At 44.6% G+C, this 21,806-nt stretch overlaps 1 protein-coding gene across 1 annotated transcript in view; it reads left to right on the plus strand.

Annotated features, from left to right (window-relative positions):
* Window positions 1-16,858, plus strand: part of MSN (moesin) — a 77,373-nt gene extending 60,515 nt beyond the window's left edge. Inside the window, exons 5-13 of the mRNA XM_080989858.1 lie at window positions 1,529-1,612; window positions 3,203-3,349; window positions 3,595-3,691; window positions 6,569-6,732; window positions 8,194-8,324; window positions 8,434-8,594; window positions 10,283-10,375; window positions 11,400-11,633; window positions 13,426-16,858. Coding sequence (XP_080845984.1) covers window positions 1,529-1,612; window positions 3,203-3,349; window positions 3,595-3,691; window positions 6,569-6,732; window positions 8,194-8,324; window positions 8,434-8,594; window positions 10,283-10,375; window positions 11,400-11,633; window positions 13,426-13,590 — 1,276 coding nt within the window. The 3' untranslated portion in view covers window positions 13,591-16,858. The remainder of the gene's footprint in view (window positions 1-1,528; window positions 1,613-3,202; window positions 3,350-3,594; window positions 3,692-6,568; window positions 6,733-8,193; window positions 8,325-8,433; window positions 8,595-10,282; window positions 10,376-11,399; window positions 11,634-13,425) is intronic.
* Window positions 16,859-21,806: the final 4,948 nt, after the last annotated feature.

Below are 21,806 nucleotides of genomic sequence, written 5' to 3' on the forward strand. Positions count from 1 at the left end.
GCTAGAAACCACAGGAGGGGAGGGTGTGGTACTTGTGCTTAGGTCCTGCTTTCCCTTGGGGGCATCTGGTTGGCCACTGGACTATAGGGCCTGATCCAGCAGGCTCCTCTTAAGTTCTTAAATCCAGGGAGGCATAAGAAGAGTCCTGCTGGATCAGTCCAAAGGCCCATTTCAACCAGTGTACTGTTTACCACAGTCACCAGATGTTGCTAGGAAGCACACAAGCAAGACACAACAGCAACTTCTTCTGCTCATGTTCCTTAACAACATATTCAGAGGCACACCACCTCCTACAATGGAGGCAAACACTAGTGTACTAGCTGGGCCTTTCTCAGTCATTGCTAAGAATTCCCCACTCTCACCTCTCTGCCCTAGAGTCTGGGTTTCTCTAATTTGTGCTGCAGTGTGGCAGAGCTAAGGAAAATCAGGGGTCTTGTATTTCCTGCTTGGGTAGAATTCTCTTCCCAAGCCTTGCTGGCAAAAAACCAGAGAGACTGGGAAATATAGAAGCAGCAGAAAAAGATAGCTTAGCACCTTCTCATTCATACTCCAAAGCTTCCTGCAAGGTTGAACAAGCACGCCCTCTCCATCCAATTATTGAGCAGGCATGGGAGGTTCAAGAGAAGGACTCTCCTTGCTTGCTCACAAAACTGCCTGTCAGCACTGACTTCGGACTCCCTTGGAATAGCAGCACTGTGGCGTTGCCACATTCAAGCACAACAGCCACACTCTCCTCTCCTGTGGTTTCCAGCAGCCGGGATTCAGAAGCATCACTGCCTCCAACTATGAAGGCAGAGCATAGCTATCATGGCTAGTAGTCCTCAATAACCTTATTCCTATCCATTAATTTGCCCAGTCCTCTTTTAAAGCCATCTAGATTGGTGGCCATTACTGCCTCCTGTGGGAGTGTGTTCCATAGTTTCTCTGTACTGCTTGAAGAGAAGCCTTTTCTTTTACCTGTACTGCATCTTCCAACATTCATCTTCATTGGATGTCTGTGAGTTTTCTCTCCACTTTCTCCATGTCATGCATACTTTTATAAACATGTGTCATGTCGCCTCTTACTTGCCTTTTCTCTGAACTGTCCCAGACATTGCAACATTTCTTCAAAGGGGAGTCACTCCATCCTCTTGATCATTTTAGTTGCCCTATTCTGAGCCCTTTCCTACTCTGCATTATCCTTTTTGAGATGAGACCAAAAGTGTACATGTACACAATATTCCAAATGTGGGGCTCTCAGATGATTGACAGATGACCAGGCCCCACCGACATGTGCAATTTGGCCCATATCTCCTAGGGGAGATAAGGATCTGGCCAACTGCCTGTATCCAGTTCCCCACCTTTGTATTAGGTAGAAGCACCAGAGAACAATACTCAGACCACTGATTGCGCTTAGGGGACTACATTTTCCTCTGTACAGATAGAGGAAGTTTGAAAAATAAATTCCCCACAAGCTTCCTTTGCCACAGTTTTACATGTATGGAAGCTGCTTATCTCCTGATGTGCTTTGCTGTTCCTTGCTTCCTAGGGTTTTGGAGCAGCACAAACTTAACAAGGATCAGTGGGAGGAAAGGATCCAGGTCTGGCATGAAGAACATCGAGGAATGCTCAGGTAAGGCTGAAATTATAGCAATACTTGGTTTGTGTTGTATAAGAGCATCTTTTGTTCATAATATAGCTTCATCTTTAAATATTCAAAGTGCATCACAGAAGTCAATGCAGTAATGAATGAATTTTATTATTTCGGTCACAGACCAGTTCCAGCCCACATACAATATCAAGGAAGTCATAAAACACAATAGGGATACATTTGAATTTGCAATTAGGGACGATACAGGGACAATGCAGGGATATTAACAGGGACAATACAGATATAACAGGGATAATACAGATATAGCAACAGTTAAAAAAAATAAAATTAAAACTTAGTCACTAACATATAACCTAAAATTATCATTTAAGGCCTTAATCATTATGATAGCACAGCTTGTTCCCTAAGTTTTATGGCAATCACACAGAATTTGGCTACCCTTAACGTAATCTCAGGATCCTTGTCATCTACCAGGGATTTTAGACATTGAAGTTCGGATTCATTTGAAGATTTTTGCATAGCAGGGGTAATAAATACCGAGTGTATATCCCTGTAGAAACTGCAGCGTAACAAGGCATGAGAGATAGTTTCTACCTCCATCAAGCCGCAGGGGCAGACTCATTCCGCGTATGGTTTACCCTTGAATCTGCCCTGCAATAAGGCAGATGGCAGCATGTTGAATCTAGCAAGGGTAAATGACTGTCTGTATTTAGGTATTTGTAATTTTGACAAATAATTGGCTGGGGTAAATCCTCTCCCATTATCTTTTATTGCTGGGTGTTTATTCATCCTGCTCACGTGGCATTGCAGTTCCACACCCCAAATTCGTTGGCGGATTATAGCTCTAGCTTTCTCATAACCTACAACTATCAGGGTCTGTGGGGAAAACCCCAAGCCTCTTAGCTTTTCATGCAGTGTAGCTTTCCATTTGGATTGGTCGGAATCCAGTAGGGTTAAGGGTGCCAACCCAACAGGGAAAAAGATAAGTTTTAACCAATAATGGCTCTTCATATCCATATCCGAGCGCTAACAGGGATTTGCCAGACCTCCAGGCGGACAGCTATGTTTAGACACACAAGAAGGGATCCCTAACAGGCAGTGATAGAACTTAGTTTAGAATGATTCTAAGGGAGCAAGGTTTAAGAAGCTGCAGATCTGAGAGCCATATGTCAGTTGTGTTAATATTTTTGCAGCAAAGACCTGGGAGGCTGCTGGAATATATTGGCCCCCTTTTCCATAGAAAAACCTTATAATAGCTTTGGTAGATCTTTGGGCATTGCAGTAGTATTAATGCAGTAATGATTTGACAAAGAATTGCTAACCTGTAGCTCTCCCTTCGCCTCCTGATGATGATTACAAAATCCATCACTTGTAACCCTTGAGACTGTGTTGAGTGGGACTGGGTGGGGCGTGACAACCTCTGGAAGGGATGCTGTCAATATAGGCAACTTGCTACCTCTTCGTAGTTTAAAAATATGCTTTGAGGCTTGGTTGGAAAAACCCATCATTGTATTTACAGGAGGTCAGAAGTCTTGTGTTTTGAACTACTTTTAAACTCTGCCGAGCTTTGCGAAGATTGTATTAAAAATCCATTCTCTTGTGTACTTTTAGAGAAGATGCCATCTTGGAATATCTGAAAATTGCACAAGATCTGGAGATGTATGGTGTGAACTACTTCAGTATTAAGAACAAGAAGGGCTCAGAACTTTGGTTGGGAGTCGATGCCCTTGGACTCAACATTTATGAGCACAATGATAGGTAACAAGACTGTCCTTCAAACTTGCATGGGGACTGGGAGGGGAGAGGGCCATCTGTTGCATCAGGCAAAGGTGCATCTAAGTCCAGCAACCTTCTTCTAGCATTTGCCAGCTGGCTACCAAGATGTTTTCAGGAGGCTCACAGAAAACCATCACAGCAGCAGTTCTTTCAGGTTGTTTAACTGCCAAAGTATTCCAATGGGCTCAGCTTTTGAAACATTAAATCCTTTCTTTCATCTTTTTCAGGTTAACACCAAAAATCGGATTCCCTTGGAGTGAGATTAGAAACATTTCATTCAATGATAAGAAGTTTGTTATCAAGCCCATTGACAAGAAAGCCCCAGTAAGATTTCATTTGTAGTTTAAAATATTTTAGTTAATAATCTATTCAAATATTTAATTGAAAATCAGTAATTTGGGATTGTTCTATTTTGCTCTATCTACATAACCAAAAAAGCCAGTTGGTTGTGATGGGAAATCCCCTGGTGACAGAATGAACTTTTAGATTTTCATAAACAAGTGACTCCCAGTTTGTTTGTTTGTTTGTTTGTTTGTTTGTTTGTTTGTTTTACTGTGCTCAAACTGGCTGAGACTGGTAGCACCGTATTTTTCGTTCTATAGGACGCTCTGTCCCATAGGACGCACCTACTTTTTTTGGGGGGGGGAATAAAGGAATCCCCCCCCTTTATTTCCCCCCCAAAACCAGGTCGGGGAACAGTGGGATGGTGGCGCTGTGCCTCCCCGCTGTCCCCCGAGCTTGTGGGGCTGGCCGATGTCTACCCGGCGCGAGGGGCGCTCTGCTTCAGGGCACCCCATGCGCCGGGCGGCAGGCTGCGGACACCTGCGCGAAGCACGGGGCGTCCTCCAGAGGGCGCCCCATGCTCCGCACCGCAGGCTGCCGCCCGCAAGCCGTGCGCACCCGCGGGGGATCTCCCCCCGGGCGCTGCAGGCTTGCGGACACCTGCGCGAAGCACGGGGCGTCCTCTGGAGGGTGCCCCGTGCTCCGCGCTGCAGGCTGCCGCCTGCAAGCCTTGCGCGCCTGGGGGAACCCCCCCCCGGGTGCGCAAGGCTTGCGGATAGCTTCCTGTAGCCTGGAGAGTGAGAGGTGTCGGTGCGCACCGACACCTCTCGCTCTCCAGGCTTCAGCGAAAGCCTGCATTCGCCCCATAGGACGCACACACATTTCCCCTTCATTTTTGGAGGGGAAAAAGTGCGTCCTATAGGGCGAAAAATACGGTAGTTGCAGTCTAAAACGTGTGGAGCTCAGCAGATTGCAGAGGGCTGCAATAAACCTCACACAACTGAGTATACAGCTGGTTTGATGGGCACTCTAAGGAACGAAGAGCTTTTCAAACAGTCATTTGTGTGAAGAGTTTTCTACTTGGTAGTTTAGTGATAGAACATAAAAGCCCATTGTGGTTAGTCAAGTGTCGTCTTCTTCCAAAGATGAGGTAAATTCATCGGGTGTTTGAAATAAAAGCTAGAGAGAAGTTGTACATTTGTTTTCATCTGCGGGGCTGAGTGAGCAGCGAACCCTCAAACTCTGTTCAATTCAATACCATTGAGATCTCTGAATTGCTCTTGCCTTTCTGGTAGCAGAAGTGCTTCAGGACTCTTTAGATTAACTGGTTCCTGGACGTCTGCTTTGTTTTTCTGGGTCAGCAATTGTGCCAAAAAAGGTCTTCCCTTCATTTTCATCAGAACAGTTTTCCTGCGGTGAGACAGCTCACTCTGGAAGGGGTGAACCTTGCTGTGTGTAAGTAACAGCAATATCGCTGCAAAGATGAATGGTTCCTGGCACTTGAATGCCTTGTCTGGATGCACGGAATTCTTCCAAAGCCTTTTTTCTTTATGGGGGTGTATGATTTGATTTGATTTGATTTAATGGGATCCCTTGGTTAAAGCTTCAGCATATCCAGGGTTTGCATACAGAGCTACCTCCCCCTTTTCTTCAACAAGTAGCTGATTGGTAGAATTTGTTGTTTTAAATAATTATTTATTACCATTGCTAAGAACTCAAAAGTGCAGTTGCAGGATATTACCTCATACCATATGCAAAGCAAGCAAACAGTAGATAATAAGAGAAAGAAATAGTGAGAGGCACCATTAAAACAAAGACATCCGTATTTCCTAAGATGGTGTGACTGGTGAGTGTTGCACATACAAGTCCAAAGTATAGGAGATAAAAGTCCTACCAGATGACATAAAAGCATTCTGAATTCCCTCCTGCCCTGGGAGCACACATTTCTGTGTGTGCGGTTTTTTTTTTTGTGGTTTTTTTTTTTTTTTGGAGTAGCCAATGCCAAAATATTGAGGCTTTGGGACTGAAGTTCTGGGGTCTCTCTGCTGCAGAGTTGAACATGCACTCTCTATCAGATGGGGTGTCTGTTCTTCTTCGGGATTTTGTCTTAGTAAAAAAGAAAAATGAGTTGTTCAACACCTCTGGGTTGGTTGGGGCATGTCTTTTGAAGACAGCTCAGAAGCGGGAGAAGCGGGTTTGTGGCCTGCCTCTTTGACAAGGCGAGTTGCAGCTCAGCTTTCCCATTCTAATTCTGCTGCACTGGCTGTTTGCTCCCAAACCCAGGTTAAAGTGCTTACTGGTGACTTTCAGATTCTAAGGCTATGTGTGTGTACAGTCACCATTCTTTCTACCTGTGGTAGAAGCCCTGCTCTGCATCCCCTCTTTTTCAGAGGCAAGGGTTGTGCCTGGAATTTTCTGCCTGGGGCACCAATAGTGCAGAGGTGGGGGGGAGGGACTTGATGGTGGTTCCTGTTGATTAGCGAAAAGTTCACTTACTTCTGCTACTTCAATCTGATAACGTATTAATTGGTTGTGCTTTTCTTTTTCCAGTAATGGGATATTTTATTGTGTTAATGTTTGGTTTTTAGACAACACTCAAAGCTGGTTGTGTGCAACATTTCAACAGAAACACAATGTAGACATGCTCCACTAATATTCGAGTGAGGTTTATTTAAAGGCCATCTTTCAGATTTAAATTCCTATCCAGATTTCCAGCTTCCTGACTCATTGAAGCTAAAGGTTGCTGAACAACCATTTAGCTCTTTTTTGCTCCTTTTGTCTTTTTGCATGGGGGAAATTGCCTAATTAATTGGATGCTATTTTGCATGTACTTGAGGCATTAGCTACTACTGGAGAAGAAAGGGAAGTGACGCAGGTGCATCCATGATTCATTCTTTATTTTTCATCTTTCTTTCAAAGGACTTTGTATTCTATGCCCCACGGCTAAGGATTAACAAGCGTATTCTGGCTCTTTGCATGGGGAACCATGAGCTCTACATGCGTCGGCGTAAGCCAGACACAATTGAGGTGCAGCAGATGAAGGCTCAAGCCCGAGAGGAGAAGCATCAAAAACAGATGGAGAGGTGCGTTCAACTGAATGCAAACGCCTCTGAACAGAGTGCCAAATGCTGACATAACTGGTTCCCGAACGCTGGTGCACAGTGTCTTAGTCATGGCCATCTTCTGTAGGAAAAGCTGTGGCAAGATTGGAGTTTAGTGATTGGGGTGTGGCATGTGTTCTTTCCATAGGCAAATCCTGCAGCTGGAATATAGTAGAAGAGGCCTACACCCCCTGGAAACCACAAGGGAGGGTGGAAGTGCTCAGATCCTGCTTGTGGGTTTCCTATTGGGGCTTCTGTGAGAACAGGATGCTGGACTAGATGGGTCCCCTTTGGTCTGATCCAGCAGTCTTTTCTTAGTTTCACATTGGTATGGAGAAACTGTGGCTCTCTGGATTCTGTTGGACTCTGACTCCCACTGCATGCAAAGTGTATGGTTTTTCTGTGTAATGGGTCTATCCCGTAACATATGTGAACAGCATTTCCCTGTAGCTGCAGGGAGAAGGATGTAACAGTGGGAGAAAGCTCCAGCTGATAGGTCAAATAGGCTCACCATGGGTCACAATTCAGCTTAGAAGTCTGTTTTCCTCACACCGCACTCGTTTGCCTTATAGGTGTGGGGCAAGTAGAGAGGAAGCTGCAAAGGAACATTTGGAAGCCTTAAAATGCTGTGGATTGTTCCTTAGCAAGCAGGCCTTGCTGTCTGTGTTCATCAGCTGATTGGCAGTCACAGCAGGCCCTGGTGGGATTGGCTGTGCTTTGGAGCTCCAAGTTGGGGATTCCATTGTGCAGCCAAATGGTGGTGCTTAACTCCTAGGCCCAAATATCTGTTTGCATTGGATGCAAAGGATGCTGCTCTGTGGGTGCAGCTCAAGCTACCTCCGCAAAGGAAGAATGTGGTGTTGTTGTGATATCGGGTGATTGACAGCTGGGTGGCCCTGCCCACTTGTAAAATAACCTGCAGGGGTGGGGGAAAGCTCAGGAACCAGCCCACTGGCTGGATCCTGCCCCACTCCTGTTCTGATGGAGGCTTATTTGTTTATTTATTTTAAAAAATGTGCATATTGCTATATCACATATATCAAAGCGGTTTGCAGCAATAAAAATATAAAATTATACAACTAAAACCATTAAAAAGATTTTTTTAAAAAACCAAGACACCAATTAACCATTGTGGAAGGACGTATTCTTAATTTCCGGCATAGGCCTGGCAGTACAGAAAAGTTTTCGGCTAGTGTTTAAAAGTTGGCACAGAAGGCGCCCACTTGAACAAATGAGTGCAGCATCAGCATTAAAAGTTTAGAAAATTACTTTTCTTTTAATTTACGCTAAAAACAAAATATTGATTGCTGATTACTGAAAAACTTCTGATGCAAGACGAGAATGCCTCAACTAAGAGTTTTGTTGCACAAGAGAGAACTGGAAATCTGTCAGGCAGGTGGAGGTTGAACTTTGTGTTATCCTTCACATTTCCTCCCTGCCTAGAGCCCTGCTGGAGAATGAGAAGAAGAAGAGGGAGCTGGCAGAGAAGGAGAAGGAAAAGATTGAACGCGAGAAGGAGGAGCTGATGGAACGGCTCAGGCAGATTGAAGAGCAGACAAAGAAAGCTCAGCTAGGTAGGGGAAGCTTCTGGTGCTCACCTTGCAGGTGGTGGGAAGGGGAGCTTGGTGCTGATTTACAGAGTTGGTGGGCAAGCTGTAGACCTATCTCTCTTTCTCTCTTTAGAACTGGAAGAGCAGACCCGCAAGGCACTAGAGTTGGAGCAAGAAAGGAAGCGAGCTCAGGAAGAAGCGGAGAAGCTGGCGAAGGAGCGTCAGGAAGCTGAAGAGGCAAAAGAAGCCTTGCTGAAGGCCTCCAATGACCAGAAGACGACCCAGGAGCAGCTGGTAGGCTGGCTCTCCAAAAGCGTCGCCTGCGTTGGCCACTGCGAGAACAGGATGCTGGATGGGGAGGGCTTAGTGGTCTGATCTAGCAGCCAGACCCTTCTGGGGTTCTTAGGAAGTCATTGTATTTATGGAATTATATAGAATTGTAGAGTTGGAAAGGGACCCAAAGGGGTAATCTAGTTCAACCCCCAGCAATAGCAGCTAAGTTATTTTATTTCATAAAGTTTATATACCACATTGACTGTAAAAAAAAAAAAAAAAGCAAACCCAAAGCGGTTTGCAAAAAGAAAATGATAAAGTTATCAGTGAAACCAATTACTTAAAACATTTTTTAAAAATTAAAATCAGTGAGAAACTGAAAACAGATAAAAATATGTCCGTGTTTTACCTTTCTGGGTAGGTTTGGCCAATCAAAAATGGTTTTAGAGGCACTGAAAAGAGTGCAGTGAATGTCCCTTGTGTCAGTAGGCAGGGTATGCTGCTCTTCCACTTAAATGACCCCAAAGTGGCTCACAACACACTAAGGAAACATGCATATTGATACAACTGCCCATTATCAGTTCATTTCAGTACATAATGTAGTAGTCCAAATAAATAAACAATGTTGATAACGCTGACACATTTTAAATTCCAATGTAGAATAGGCGCTGTTGTTCATCACATCAACAGGAATTATTTATGCTAGAATATAAAAATTAGATCTGCTAAGCCTTTCCAGGGTGGTCAAGTGTTAATAAATAATTTAACCAGAAGCTGGGTCCTCATAAAGGCAGGAAATGGCCGCCATTTGTACTGAGCTAGAGTTGCCATTAGTCCAAAAGCTGTTGACTAACCGTGGAGGCTGGTGGGATTCGGGGGGGGGGGGGGATTTAGAAGCAAGGGGGAAGCATACTGGAGGTGTGAATTACTATTAAACTTTGGAAAGTTGGCACCACTGGATAAGTCCATCAGTTTTGTTGAATCAGTTTAACTAAATAGTTTTAACTGGATTCTATGTGTAATTTTATTACTGCTTTGAATTTTGCTGTGTTATGATCTTCCTTAGTGGGTCATGCAAACCACTAATCTCAATAATGCTTTTTATAGGGAGAGCAGGGGAACTGGGTGGTGGGCTGAAGAGGTCTAGGAACCACGGATCTAGAGCAGGGGTCTCCAAGTTTTCCTTGCCTCGGGCCAGGTGTCTCCAGCAATGATTGCGCGGAGGGCGGGGGAGCATGCATAAACGGTGTACATCCGGGTTGGAGGAGGCCTGTGTGCATGCGCACAAGCTGGTAAGACCGGCCGGCGGTGGCAGGGGTCGCTGCAGGCAGGATAAACGAGTCCCTCAGGCCTTATCTGGCCCCCAGGCCGTAGGTTGGTGATCCCTTATCTAGAGGAAACCAGGCTCCACTGCAGGCTTAAACTGGTTTAATAGTTATTCCCTCCCCAAAGGAGACCTGGGAACTGTAATTCTCTTAGGGTGGTATGTGTGTATACCAGGGTTCTTCTCTTGAAGAATCGTGCACACTCATGAATCTGATTTTTGTATCAGTTTTCTTAACTGTTTCCCAAGATCACAGCAGGGGTGTGGAAAGTACACTTTATACCTTACAGCTGAGCAAGGGCCAGACTGGGGAGTAGTGGGGCAATGTAGCATTTTAGGAGCCTGGTTGCCTACTTCACTTGTGATCTTCTGTTAATTCCTACAGTCGTCTGAAATGATGGAGCTCACCAATAGGATCTTGCAGCTGGAACTGGCTCGGCAGAAGAAGGAGAGCGAGGCTGTGCAGTGGCAGCAGAAAGTGAGTGGGGTGACTTGGTCCTGTCTTGAAACAAGCCTTTTCCTTCCTCTCCTGTGCCTATGAGTGACCATCCCATTTCCCCTTGTCCCAGTGATGGGGAAAAGTAAAGACACCCCATTTGCACAGAGAGGCAGGGGATCCTGCTTACAAGGCGTATTGTCCACCTTCCACAATGTCAGTGTTGCAGCAAATGTGCATTTAACTTGTGTAAAATAGACATGGCCCTCTCCAGTATACGCATGCATGATCATCTGTGATGCATGACTTTGACTCTTGCTCTAGAACAACAATGAGGGAACCTTTGGCCCACTGGTCTGACCTGATTTTATTTATATATTTCTTGCATTTATATACCGTTGTTTCTGCCAAAGAACAAAAGGTGGTGTATGTGGTTCTCCCCTCCTGATTTTATCCTCACAACAACCCTGTGAGGTAGGTTAGACTTGAGGGGCAGTGACTAGCCCAAGGTCACCCAGTAGGTTTCTTGACTGGCTGAATTAATGCAGAATCTCTTAAGTGGTGCTAGAATTATGATTTGTCAGAATTTGACAAAAATGAGATCAACCTTCTTAAGAGAATGCTATATTAAACCTTGGACATAGTGTGCAATGCTAAGCTTACGTATATGGTGAGAACTGGAGAGGGCAGACCACAATATAATGTATTCATTGAGAAATTGAGTCTTTATATATAAGGACGTGGGTGGCGCTGTGGTCTAAACCACTGAGCGTCTTGGGCTTGCCGATCAGAAGGTCAGCAGTTTGAATCTGCACAACGGGGTGAGTTCCCATTGCTCTGTCCCAGCTCCTGCCAACCTAGCAGTTCAAAAGCACACCAGTGCAAGTAGATAAATAGGTACCGCTGTGGCTGGAAGGCAAATGGCATTTCCGTGTGCTCTGGCTTCCATCATGGTGCTCCGTTGTGCCAGAAGCAGCTTAGTTATGCTGGTCACATGACCTGGAAAGCTGTCTGTGGACAAACGCCAGCTCCACTAACCCATTGGTGGGTTGATATCCTCCCTCAGGCCCAGATGGTCCAGGAAGACCTAGAGAAGACTAAAGAGGAGTTGAAGTCAGCCATGGTCACACAGCATGTTCCAGAACCAATGCAGTCTGAGAATGAACATGATGATGAGCAGGATGAAAATGCTGCTGAGGCCAGCGCAGAGCTGAGGGCACATGCCTCTGCCAAGGACCGGAGCGAGGAGCAGCGGACTACGGAGGCAGAGAAGAACGAGCGGGTCCAGAAGCACTTGAAGGTAATGTGGGGCCAACACTACTTTGAGGGGGAGTGCGGCTGGTGGGCAGGGTGTGGGCCTGAGACCCGCTTCCCTCAAATGTCTAGCACCACCTATTTATTATTATTCACGTCATAAATTTTATGCACTGCTTGATTGTACGGGGTGGGGGGTGGGGGCAAGGCTCAAAGCCATTTACCAAAAAGACAAAACAATAAGGGGGGGGGCCTGTAGAAACAATTATTTGAAACATTCAAAACATGAAGGACAACAATAAACATAAAAACAAGCTAGCTTTCTAGATACCTGAGTATTTTAGCAGGTGCCAGAAAAAGTACAGCAAAGGTGCCTGGCTGTTATCAATAGGCAGAGGGTTCCAAAGTGCAGGTGCTGCCGCGCTAAAATACTGATTTCTTACAAATTCAGAATGGGTATTATGTGGCACCTTGGTGGTAAAAGATGCTTCATCAGCACACTTGGCTCCCCCATCCTGTCAGCCCGGTGGATTGGGGCAGGAAGTTTGAACAACCATAATATCTCATCATAACATGGATTTTTATTTGTTGGCACATTGTGGGAAACAGGATGAGAAATGTCCCAGGCTTCTGTTTTTGGCAGGAGGCTATGTGTCTCTTGTAACATCCAGTGCTTGCACTTAAGTTCCCACTTTGTTCCCAGCAGTAAATATTTTCAGATGGCTTTCACAATAAAGTAATGAAAGGGCCAGGTGGAAATGCATCTGTCTCTTTGGCCAGCTGGACTCTACACCCTCTTCTGGCAAAATGCTATTTTGGGCCCTGTCACAACAGAGCTGAAGGATCCAGTCCCCATTGTACAGACACATCTGCAATTTATCTTGGCTTCTTTCTAGCAAAATATTTTCACCCTGCACTTCAGTAAAACATTGAGGGTGGCTTCCAGTTAAATAATAATAATAATAATAATAATAATAATAATAATAATACAGTAAAATGAATTGAGATGAGAGTTTTAGTGTGAGAATGTAAACATTGGAGCTGTGGGTGAAAGTTTCAGACGTTTGGAGTATCAGAACTCTCTGAGTGCTATTATTGGCTCTTTACCTGCCTAAGAGCATCCAGGGCAGAGCCCACCTGGTCCAGCATCCTTTCCTGTTGGGATTTACTGACCCCATATAGACGCTTCTGAATACAAGTTGCTGGGAGCCAGAGGAGAAGAGAGCTATGTATTTTTTATTGGATTTCTATTTCCTACAAGGAGCTCAAGGTGCCATACATGGTCCCTTCCCCCATTTTATTCTCACAACAACCCTGTGAGGTGAGTTAGGCTGGGAGACAATTACTGTCCCAAAAATTCAGCCTTGGAAAAAGAAGCTCAGTGTTCTTCTGCTTGGGTCATCCCTGCAAATTTTCCACAGGCATCTGGTTGGCCACGATGAGAGCACGATTCTGGACCAGATCAACCATTGCCCCCATCCAGCAGACTCTTGTTATGTTCTTGGATTGGCTCAGGCAATGTCACTTGATTCTTCCACTGCTGGATTTGTGAATGGCCTTCACTGAGAAGCATTCCCCTCTGGGGCTCTCTGCCCTCAGGCAACTGGGATTCCACTTGCACCAAACAGTGCAACACATTTGACTAAAATATATGGATGTTTTGATCTATTTTTTCTTTTATTGCTGATTTTATCTTTCGTATGTTGCTTTTTATGGCTTTTACTATAATTTTATTGTGTACTGCTTGAGGGTTTTTACAATCAAGTAGTGTATGAAATAAAACAAGCAAATAACATTTTAAAACTGGTCTTTCCTCCCTTCACGTTTTGTACCTACAGGCTCTCACGTCCGAGCTGGCCAATGCCCGCGACGAAACAAAGAAGACTGCCAATGATATGATCCATGCCGAGAACATGAGGTTGGGCCGTGACAAATACAAGACCCTCCGCCAGATCCGGCAGGGCAACACCAAGCAACGCATTGATGAGTTTGAGTCCATGTAATCATTCGTGAGCCTTCTGCTGCCTCCCCTGCACTCTTCCTCCCTCCCCCGCCACCTTTTTTCTGTGTTTAACTGCATTGTGCTGGAACCACTACAGAAGAGTCACCACAGTCTGTCTGAGAGTTGGGTGCCATCCAACATTGGGTGAAACAGGATTAGTCAGCTGTGCCTTAAAAATAATAATATATATTTTTTATGGTGATGCCCCATTTTCTTTTCTCAACCTGGGTTGAAGAGAGAAATCTGTTCCATGCAGCTTTATGAAACATCTGTGCTGGTCCTGTGACCCCCCCAAGGACCCATCCCTGCCACTAGTCTCTCTAGCCAATGTTTGAAGAGACTTGTGTGTTGGGGTATCTTTACTTTTTAAGCCTGTCTAGTTTTGATAATTAAAAAAGAAGTAGTTCGGAAGGAAAAGTTACTGAAGCAGAATTTAATGTTCTTGTGCCACCCACCCACACATACATACACACAAAAGACCAAAGCTTTTTATGATTCCCAGAGGTTTAGCAGACCAAACGGATCACCCTGATCTTTTTATCGCTTTGCACATGCCACTGCCTAAGCAGTTGAAAGAGGCAGGATTCCATAAATGTTGTGATCTGAGTATATTTTGTTTTCCCCTCTTGAAATGTTGCCATATCCAGTTATGTGTGTTGCTGGCCTCCAAACTTTGCTGACCACCGATTCCCACCAGAGATTGCAGATTTCAACAGTATCTGGAGGGCTCCAGGTTCCCCAACCTTGTCCAATAAGGAGATGATGTTTGGGATTGGTAGCAGCAACATACTTGGTCCCATTCATATTGACCAGCACAGTCCAACTTAAGTGTTCCGAAGAGGATGTGCATCAGCCATAAACCCCAGAGAGCAAGACAGATGTGGGGAAATATTGCAGCTGACCCTTTCAAGGGAGGTCTGTAGCACACACAGCCCACATTATTGGTGCCTTATGACATCCTTTTCCATGGGTGTAAAGTTTTTATAGAGTCCTCATGTTTACTTGTGACCAAATGCAAAAAAGTACCCTGTCTTCTTCACATCACCAGCCACTTGCACAGTCACAAAACCTGCCTTTGATTTTAAGAAAAAGCTTCTGTCTCTGCTGCCTTGGTTGTTGGAATGCAGCAGATCTTGTCCCCAAATCTCTTTGGAGAGCCAGTGCGGTGTAGTGGTTAAGAGCAGTGGACTCGTAATCTGGTGAACCGGGTTCGATTCCTTCTCCTCCACATGCAGCTGCTGGGTGACCTTGGGCTAGTCACACTTCTCTGAAGTCTCTCAGCCTCACTCACCTCACAGAGTATTTGTTGTGGGGGAAGAAGGTAAAGGAGATTGTTAGCTGCTTTGAGACTCCTTAGGGTAGTGATAAAGCAGGATATCAAATCCAAACTCTTCCTCCTCCTCCTCCTTTGCCTTGGAGTGCCTTTTGCTTTTCAGAATTTTTAAATAAGTTTTATGCGGCATTTCTTTTAGGAGGTTGCTCCTATTTGCCTCCTAAGTCCAGACAGAACCTTCTAGTGCTACTTTGGCTACCAGTTTTTTTGGCAGGGCTTCCCTTTTTTCAAGAGAGTTTGTTACCTCACTTTTACCTGTGCCATGACCGCATCAGGTACAGCTGGGGACTGCCTGTCTCCCCACCCCAACCCCCAGTCTAAGAAGCTTCTTTTTCAAAGGAGTTTTTTTTGCAGAGAAGCTGCCCTACTCTTCTGCACCTCTAAACTCCTGAACTGCATAATCTCTTCTGATCTTCTCTGTCCGCCCCTTTCCTCCCAAAGTGTGTTAATACCAACAGTGCCACTAGAAACAGGAAAGTTGTGTGGAGAGAGTGCAACAAAGACAGGAGCTGCAGTTCAGGGGTGGGGATCCTGTGGCTCTCCAAGGACAATGGGAGTTGTCATCCAGCAACATCTGGAGGGGCACAGGCTCCCCATCCCTGCCCTGATTCGCTCCAGTGAGGGCAGCGAAAAACCTCCCATAGCTGTCCCAAAGCCATGTCAGCCTGCTTTGGACAGCTTGGTATTGGCAGCCCTAGTTGCATGGAGGCAAGACTCCCTCAGCTTGCAAAATAGCACAGTCTAAATGTCTTCTGTGAGTTTGTTATGCACCCCTTTTCTCCTCTCTCTCTCTCTCTTTCTTTTTTAAAAATATATATATACACACATACATAGTGCCTTTAGGAAGTGAGAGTAGGAACTGTCAGCTCCTCCTCCTCCTGAAAATATGCAACCTCATTACTTAGAACACTTTAACACACACACACACACACACACACACACACACACACACTGCAGTTGAACTTGTCACAACTCATTTACCCTTAAACTGAAGAATATGTGATTCCTTATCACTTTTAATCACCTTTGGAAACGTTTTGTGCTCCAGACTTGTAATTTGGCAGTTTTCCTCCACATTACTGGCACACTTTGGTTCAGAGAACTACATCCTCACAAGAGAAATCAGCACAGAGCCTCCCAGGTCTGTGCTGAACTAATGAAGTAGTTAAAGCATCTCTGCATCGCTCCTGGTTGGGTCATGGAGCTCTGTTGACACCTTCCACTGGCACAGTTGCTTTTCCTCCTGCCCTTTCACTTCTAGAAAAGGAGCAAGCCAACCTATGCCAAGAAGCCTTAACTCCTCGTGTAGTTGGTTCAGCTGTCCCCTGATCCTACCAGTATTATGTTATTCCAGTGGTATCTAATGGTATTGATTTCATTCTCTTTTTTTCTAGCTGTGCACGATTAGAAAATATTAATCTTGGAAATGTGGAGGGGGAGGGGGAAATGCCCCCCTTCTCCATGGACAAATGTATACTGTATTGTAAAGAGATTGATATTTTGCAGGAAATTAATGTAAGAAGCATTCAGTATTACCATGAGATTTTTAGACACTTTTTTAATTATTTGTTGGGATTCATGGAGGTTTCCCCTCCTCCACTCCCCCCTCCCAACTTGTTTACTTGCTATTACTTTGGATATATCCTGTCCTGGGGGAGAGGGGGTTACCCTATTATGCATTTTTGTGTGTCTGGCTTTATATTTGTGTTTTGGGTTTTTTTTTTTTTTTTTTGGCTGTAAATTATGTCTATCTTTTTACATGTTTTGTTAAAACACCAGTTTTCCCAGGTGGGGTTGTAAGGTTGATCTATGTCTCTGTGGGGCAGGCCAGCCATGTTGATCCTTGCCATTCAGATGCCTTGCCTGCAAAGGGGTTTTGTTAAAGTCCACAGCCTGTTCTCTTCATTCAGTGCCAATAAAGTTTAGGTCAATTGAACCCTTGGTGTGTTTGTGTGTGTGTATTATTCTGGTGGTGGTTGAATCTGCAGTTCCAGTTAGTGACCTGAACACACCCATGATTCTGAGAGTTTGATCTTTCAGTGTAGAATCATAGAACTGCAGAGTTGGAAGTGGCCCCAAAGTGTCATCTAGTCCAACCCCCTGCAACTCAGGAATCCTAGCTAAAGAACCCCTGACAGATGGCCATCCAATCTCTGCTTAGAAACCTCCAAGGAAGGAGGGTCTACCACCTTCCGAGGGAGTCCATTCCACTGTCAAACAGCTCTTACTGCCAGAAAGTTCTTCCTAAGGTTTTAGTCAAAATTTCCCTTCTTGTAACTTGAATCCATTGTAGATGGAAGCTGCCTCTGTACTGGGGTCAGCAGAGGAGTAGGGGCAAGATGAGCCTAGAATTGGGATGGGAATACAGCCTGTTGATTAACCAGAGTGCTATTATAGCTTAGGAAAATTTACTAGAACGATGATCTGTGCTACAGCAAAAGGACTACTTACTCTATAGGCCAGCAAGGATTGGGTGTTGTTAGATGAAAGCTGTCACTGGCATGAATCAGGGTTGGAAGGAAGGTCAGACTTTTCTAGTCTTGCCCTGTGCTTAGTACAAGGTCTTCATCTCCAGCATCCCTAACTGGTGGCCCAAACTCTACTCAAATATTTCCAACACAGGAGAGCCCACTCTCTTCATGAGACAGTCTGTTCCACTGTTGAACATCTCATGCTATTAGTAGGCATAAGCAAACTCCAGCCCTCCAGATGTTTGGGACTACAATTCCCATCATCCCTGACTACTGGTCCTGTTAACTAGGGATGATGGGAATTGTAGTCCCAAACATTTGGAGGGACGGAGTTTGCCTGTGCCTGCTATTAGGAAGCTTCTCTGAATTTCTGCTGAAATCTCTCCCATCTCCACCATTGGTTGAGGCCACCTGCAGTAATAGACAACTGATTAACTGCAGAAGTCCTGAAGATGGTTGTCACGCCATCTTAATTCTTCTTCTCCGGGCTAATCATATTTTTTTTGTTTCTGAAAATAATATTTATTACTTTTCCAACAATTTAAACACTACAAAAACAATACAATACAATACAAAAACACTACATAACACTAACACATTCAACTAACAAAACAAAGCAAAAACAGTTTAAAACACCTCAAACAATTTTAATATCTTTCATTCACTTATTTCCACGACCTCCTCACACCTCCCTTTTTGTATTCCACTTCTGTTAATTGTTTCAGCAATTCCTTTCCATCTTCCTCTGTTTTCTATCCTATAATTATCTTAACACATTCTAACCTTATTTTTTCCTTTAATACTCTATTAATCTATTTATACTTAATTCCTTATAACGTTTCTACTAAAGCCATATAATGGGCTAATCATATTCAGCTCTTTTCACTTCCTTGTTTTCAGGCCCTTCGACATCTTGAAACACTCAAGGTTGTTTTTTAAAAAAATAAAAATAAAATAAAATTGAATGCATTTTAATTTATTAAGCCACTGCAAAACTCAACCCTCCTAAATTGCCTTGAAATAAGAAGTCATACACATACATTTATTCCCTTTGAATCTGATGAAACTGAAAACTCTTTGCCATGTGCTCTATTGAACCATTAGGGGGCATTGTAGAACAATATAGATAAGAGAATTTCTGTATAGTGCTGCAGGTTTGGGTTACATCTTATGCAGAAGGACCATGCCTCACTAGAAGAACAGGTGCCTCAATGCATGAAAGGCCTCCAGTTTGATCCCTGGTATCTCCAGGTAGGCTTGAGAAAGACTATTTAAGTAATTATTATAAAAAAATCCTTCCAGTAGCACCTTTAAGACCAACTAAGTTAGTTCTTGGTATGAGCTTGCACACGAAAGCTCATACCAAGAACTAACTTAGTTGGTCTTAAAGGTGCTACTGGAAGGATTTTTTTATTTTGACTATGGCAGACCAACACGGCTACCTATCTGTAAGTAATTATTGTGTGCAGTACAACCATTTTCTGCAACATGCCAAGTAATTAAAGGAGTAGAATCGTAGAACTGCAGAGTTGGAAGGTAACCCAAGAGTCCTCTAGTCCAACCCCCAACCCCCTGCAATGCAGGATTCTCAATCATTGAAAAGGATATATCAAGAACTCTGGCCTCAATTCTCAATCATACCTTGCAGATGACCATCCAACCTCTGCTTAAAAACCTCCCAAGGAAGGAGAGTCTATCATCTCTCGTGGGAGTCCGTTCCACTGTCAAAGAGCTCTTACCATCCAAAAGTTCTTCCTGATGTTTAGTAGGAATATCTCTTTTTGTAACTTGGTTCAGGTTCTGTTCCTAGCCTCCAGAGCAGGAGAAAGCATTATCTTTTAATTTATAATTTTATAAACTTCTGTCATGTTGCCTTTCACCTTCTATTTATGTAATTACTCCCAAGTTTCTGTCCCTTCGGCTTCGTTAATGGGAAAACTCATCTCCACATAATCACTTGCAAAACAATACTGGATTCCTGAAACTGGTCACCTTGTACAGATACAGTGTTGGCCTCTCTCATTTCTGCCTTGGGGTGTGATTATAGTAGAGTCAAGGAAAGAGTTTCCAAGGGGCACAGGCAAGCCTTAATGATTTATGGCTACAAATACTTCTTAGGCAACTCAAGGATTCCACAGGAATGAGGAAAAACATCAGCTGCAGCAACCTTCACTCAGACCTTCTGGCCCCAGTTCAATGCCCTTCCAGCTCCTCTCTGGGTGTCATCTTCTGTCTTCCTAGAAGTGCAACCCTGGCTTGTTGGCCTCAGCACTTCTGGATCTGAAGAGCAGGGAGAGTGGTGGAGAGCTGTAGTTTTCCATGCACCAGTGAACAGGCCTGGAAAGGCTTTAAAAATAATTGTTGAAATAAATACAAAACATGCACAATATTGGTACAGACCACCCCAACCCCCAAGATATGAGGCACTCTGGGGGTTCCTGTGTTTACTCGGGGTTTTGTTTCCTTGGAAAGAAGGTCAGCAGAGGCTATGATGACTTTAGGATATACAGCTTTGTTTACACATACAGCCGGAGCCTAAGATGGAGGGGCTCTCAGTGTTAACATTCAACAGATCTTGAAGCTTTGGATCCAGCACGGAGCAAGCAGTTCTCTGTGTCTCCAGCTTCCACCTGGCTTCCAGGTCAGCTCGCCCCCACCACCCTGGCACTTGTTCTCCAACCTAACAGCTCGGTGAGCCAGGAAGGCCCACCCATTTGTTCTATGACACAGAGCAACTTGTCGCGTTATGCTAATCAAAGTACCAAAACCATTGCCTGGCCAAGGGGGCTGGTTTGGAAGCTTGCACTTCTACATTCTACCTCCACAGACAAAGGTCACCAAGTATTGGAAGGTACTCAGGGCATCATCCAGATGGGCACCCCTTAATCAATAACAATGTCTTATAAAGAGCATTTGATATAATCTATAATGTACAATAAAGGGACGCGGGTGGTGCTGTGGGTAAAACCTCAGCGCTTAGGACTTGCCGATCGCATGGTCGGCGGTTCGAATCCCCGCGGCGAGGTGCGCTCCCATCGTTCGGTCCCAGCACCTGCCAACCTAGCAGTTCGAAAGCACCCCCGGGTGCAAGTAGATAAATAGGGACCGCTTACCAGCAGGAAGGTAAACGGCGTTCCGTGTGCTGCGCTGGCTCGCCAGATGCAGCTTGTCACGCTGGCCACGTGACCCGGAAGTGTCTGCGGACAGCGCTGGCTCCCGGCCTCTAGAGTGAGATGAGCGCACAACCCTAGAGTCTGTCAAGACTGGCCCATACGGGCAGGGGTACCTTTACCTTTACCTTTATAATGTACAATACTTTAATCCAATAAAATATATAATTTAAATTACTACATCCATCATTCTGCATCCTAAAGTTATTTTTTTAACAACTCCCCCCCCCCAAACCAGCTATCAACTCTCATTTGATCTTGATTTCTCCAGTTCTGAGAAAATCTAATTGTTACAGTCCATGTTTCGCGCCTATGCCTTCTCTGATGTGCATAAGATTAGTGGGTTTCAAATATTTTGGCAGAGACCACCCCTTAACCTCCCATGATATTATAGTTGGTGTTTCTGCCTTTTCCCAATGGAACCCAAATCTTAGCTGCAATAAATACATTAATCCATTAGCTACAACATAGGGTGCTTTTAGGGAAGGGTTGAATAGCTCTGTGGGACAGCCCTTGCTTTGTATGCAGAAGGTCCCAGGAGCAATCCCAGGGATCTCCTCTGCTAGACATTGTTAGACTATGCATCATCCTTGCCATTTGGCCCGGCCCATGGGAGTCACAGAGTCCAACAACATCAGAGGAGCAACTGGTTCTTCACACCTCATATAGCCAACACTAAACTAAGAAGAGCCTGCTGGATCAGGCCAATGGCCCAACTAGTCCAGCATCCTGCCCTCACAGGGGCCAACCAAATGCCCCAACACAAAACCCTCAAGCAGGAATGGAGCACAAGAGCACTTTCCCCTGCTGTGTGGTTTCTAGCAACTGATAATCAGAAGCATTACTGCCTCAAGACCATGGAGGCAGAGCATAGCCATCTTGGCTAGCAGCCAAGGCTGATAGCCTTCTCCAAGTATTTGTCTAGACTGGTGGCCATGACTGCCTCCCGTGGGAGTGAGTTCCACAGTATACCTCTGTGCTGCATAAACAAGGACATCCCTTTCTCTGTCCTGAATCTCCCAACATTATTCATTATATATTGCAATAAACCTTATTTTTCCATCTATAAGACGCTCCCATTGGGGACTCCAATTTAAGAAAATGGGGGGAGATGGCCCCCGTGTATAATTTTGGACATCATTTTTTAGGGGAAAAACCTAGTCTTATACATGGAAAAATACGGTATATCCCAACAATCTTCATTAGATAGCCATGAGTGTTATGAGAGAGGCAGAAGGACTTT

This window comes from Podarcis pityusensis, assembly GCF_964106645.2.
Source record: "Podarcis pityusensis genome assembly, chromosome: Z".
In the NCBI taxonomy this organism is placed as follows: domain Eukaryota; kingdom Metazoa; phylum Chordata; class Lepidosauria; order Squamata; family Lacertidae; genus Podarcis; species Podarcis pityusensis.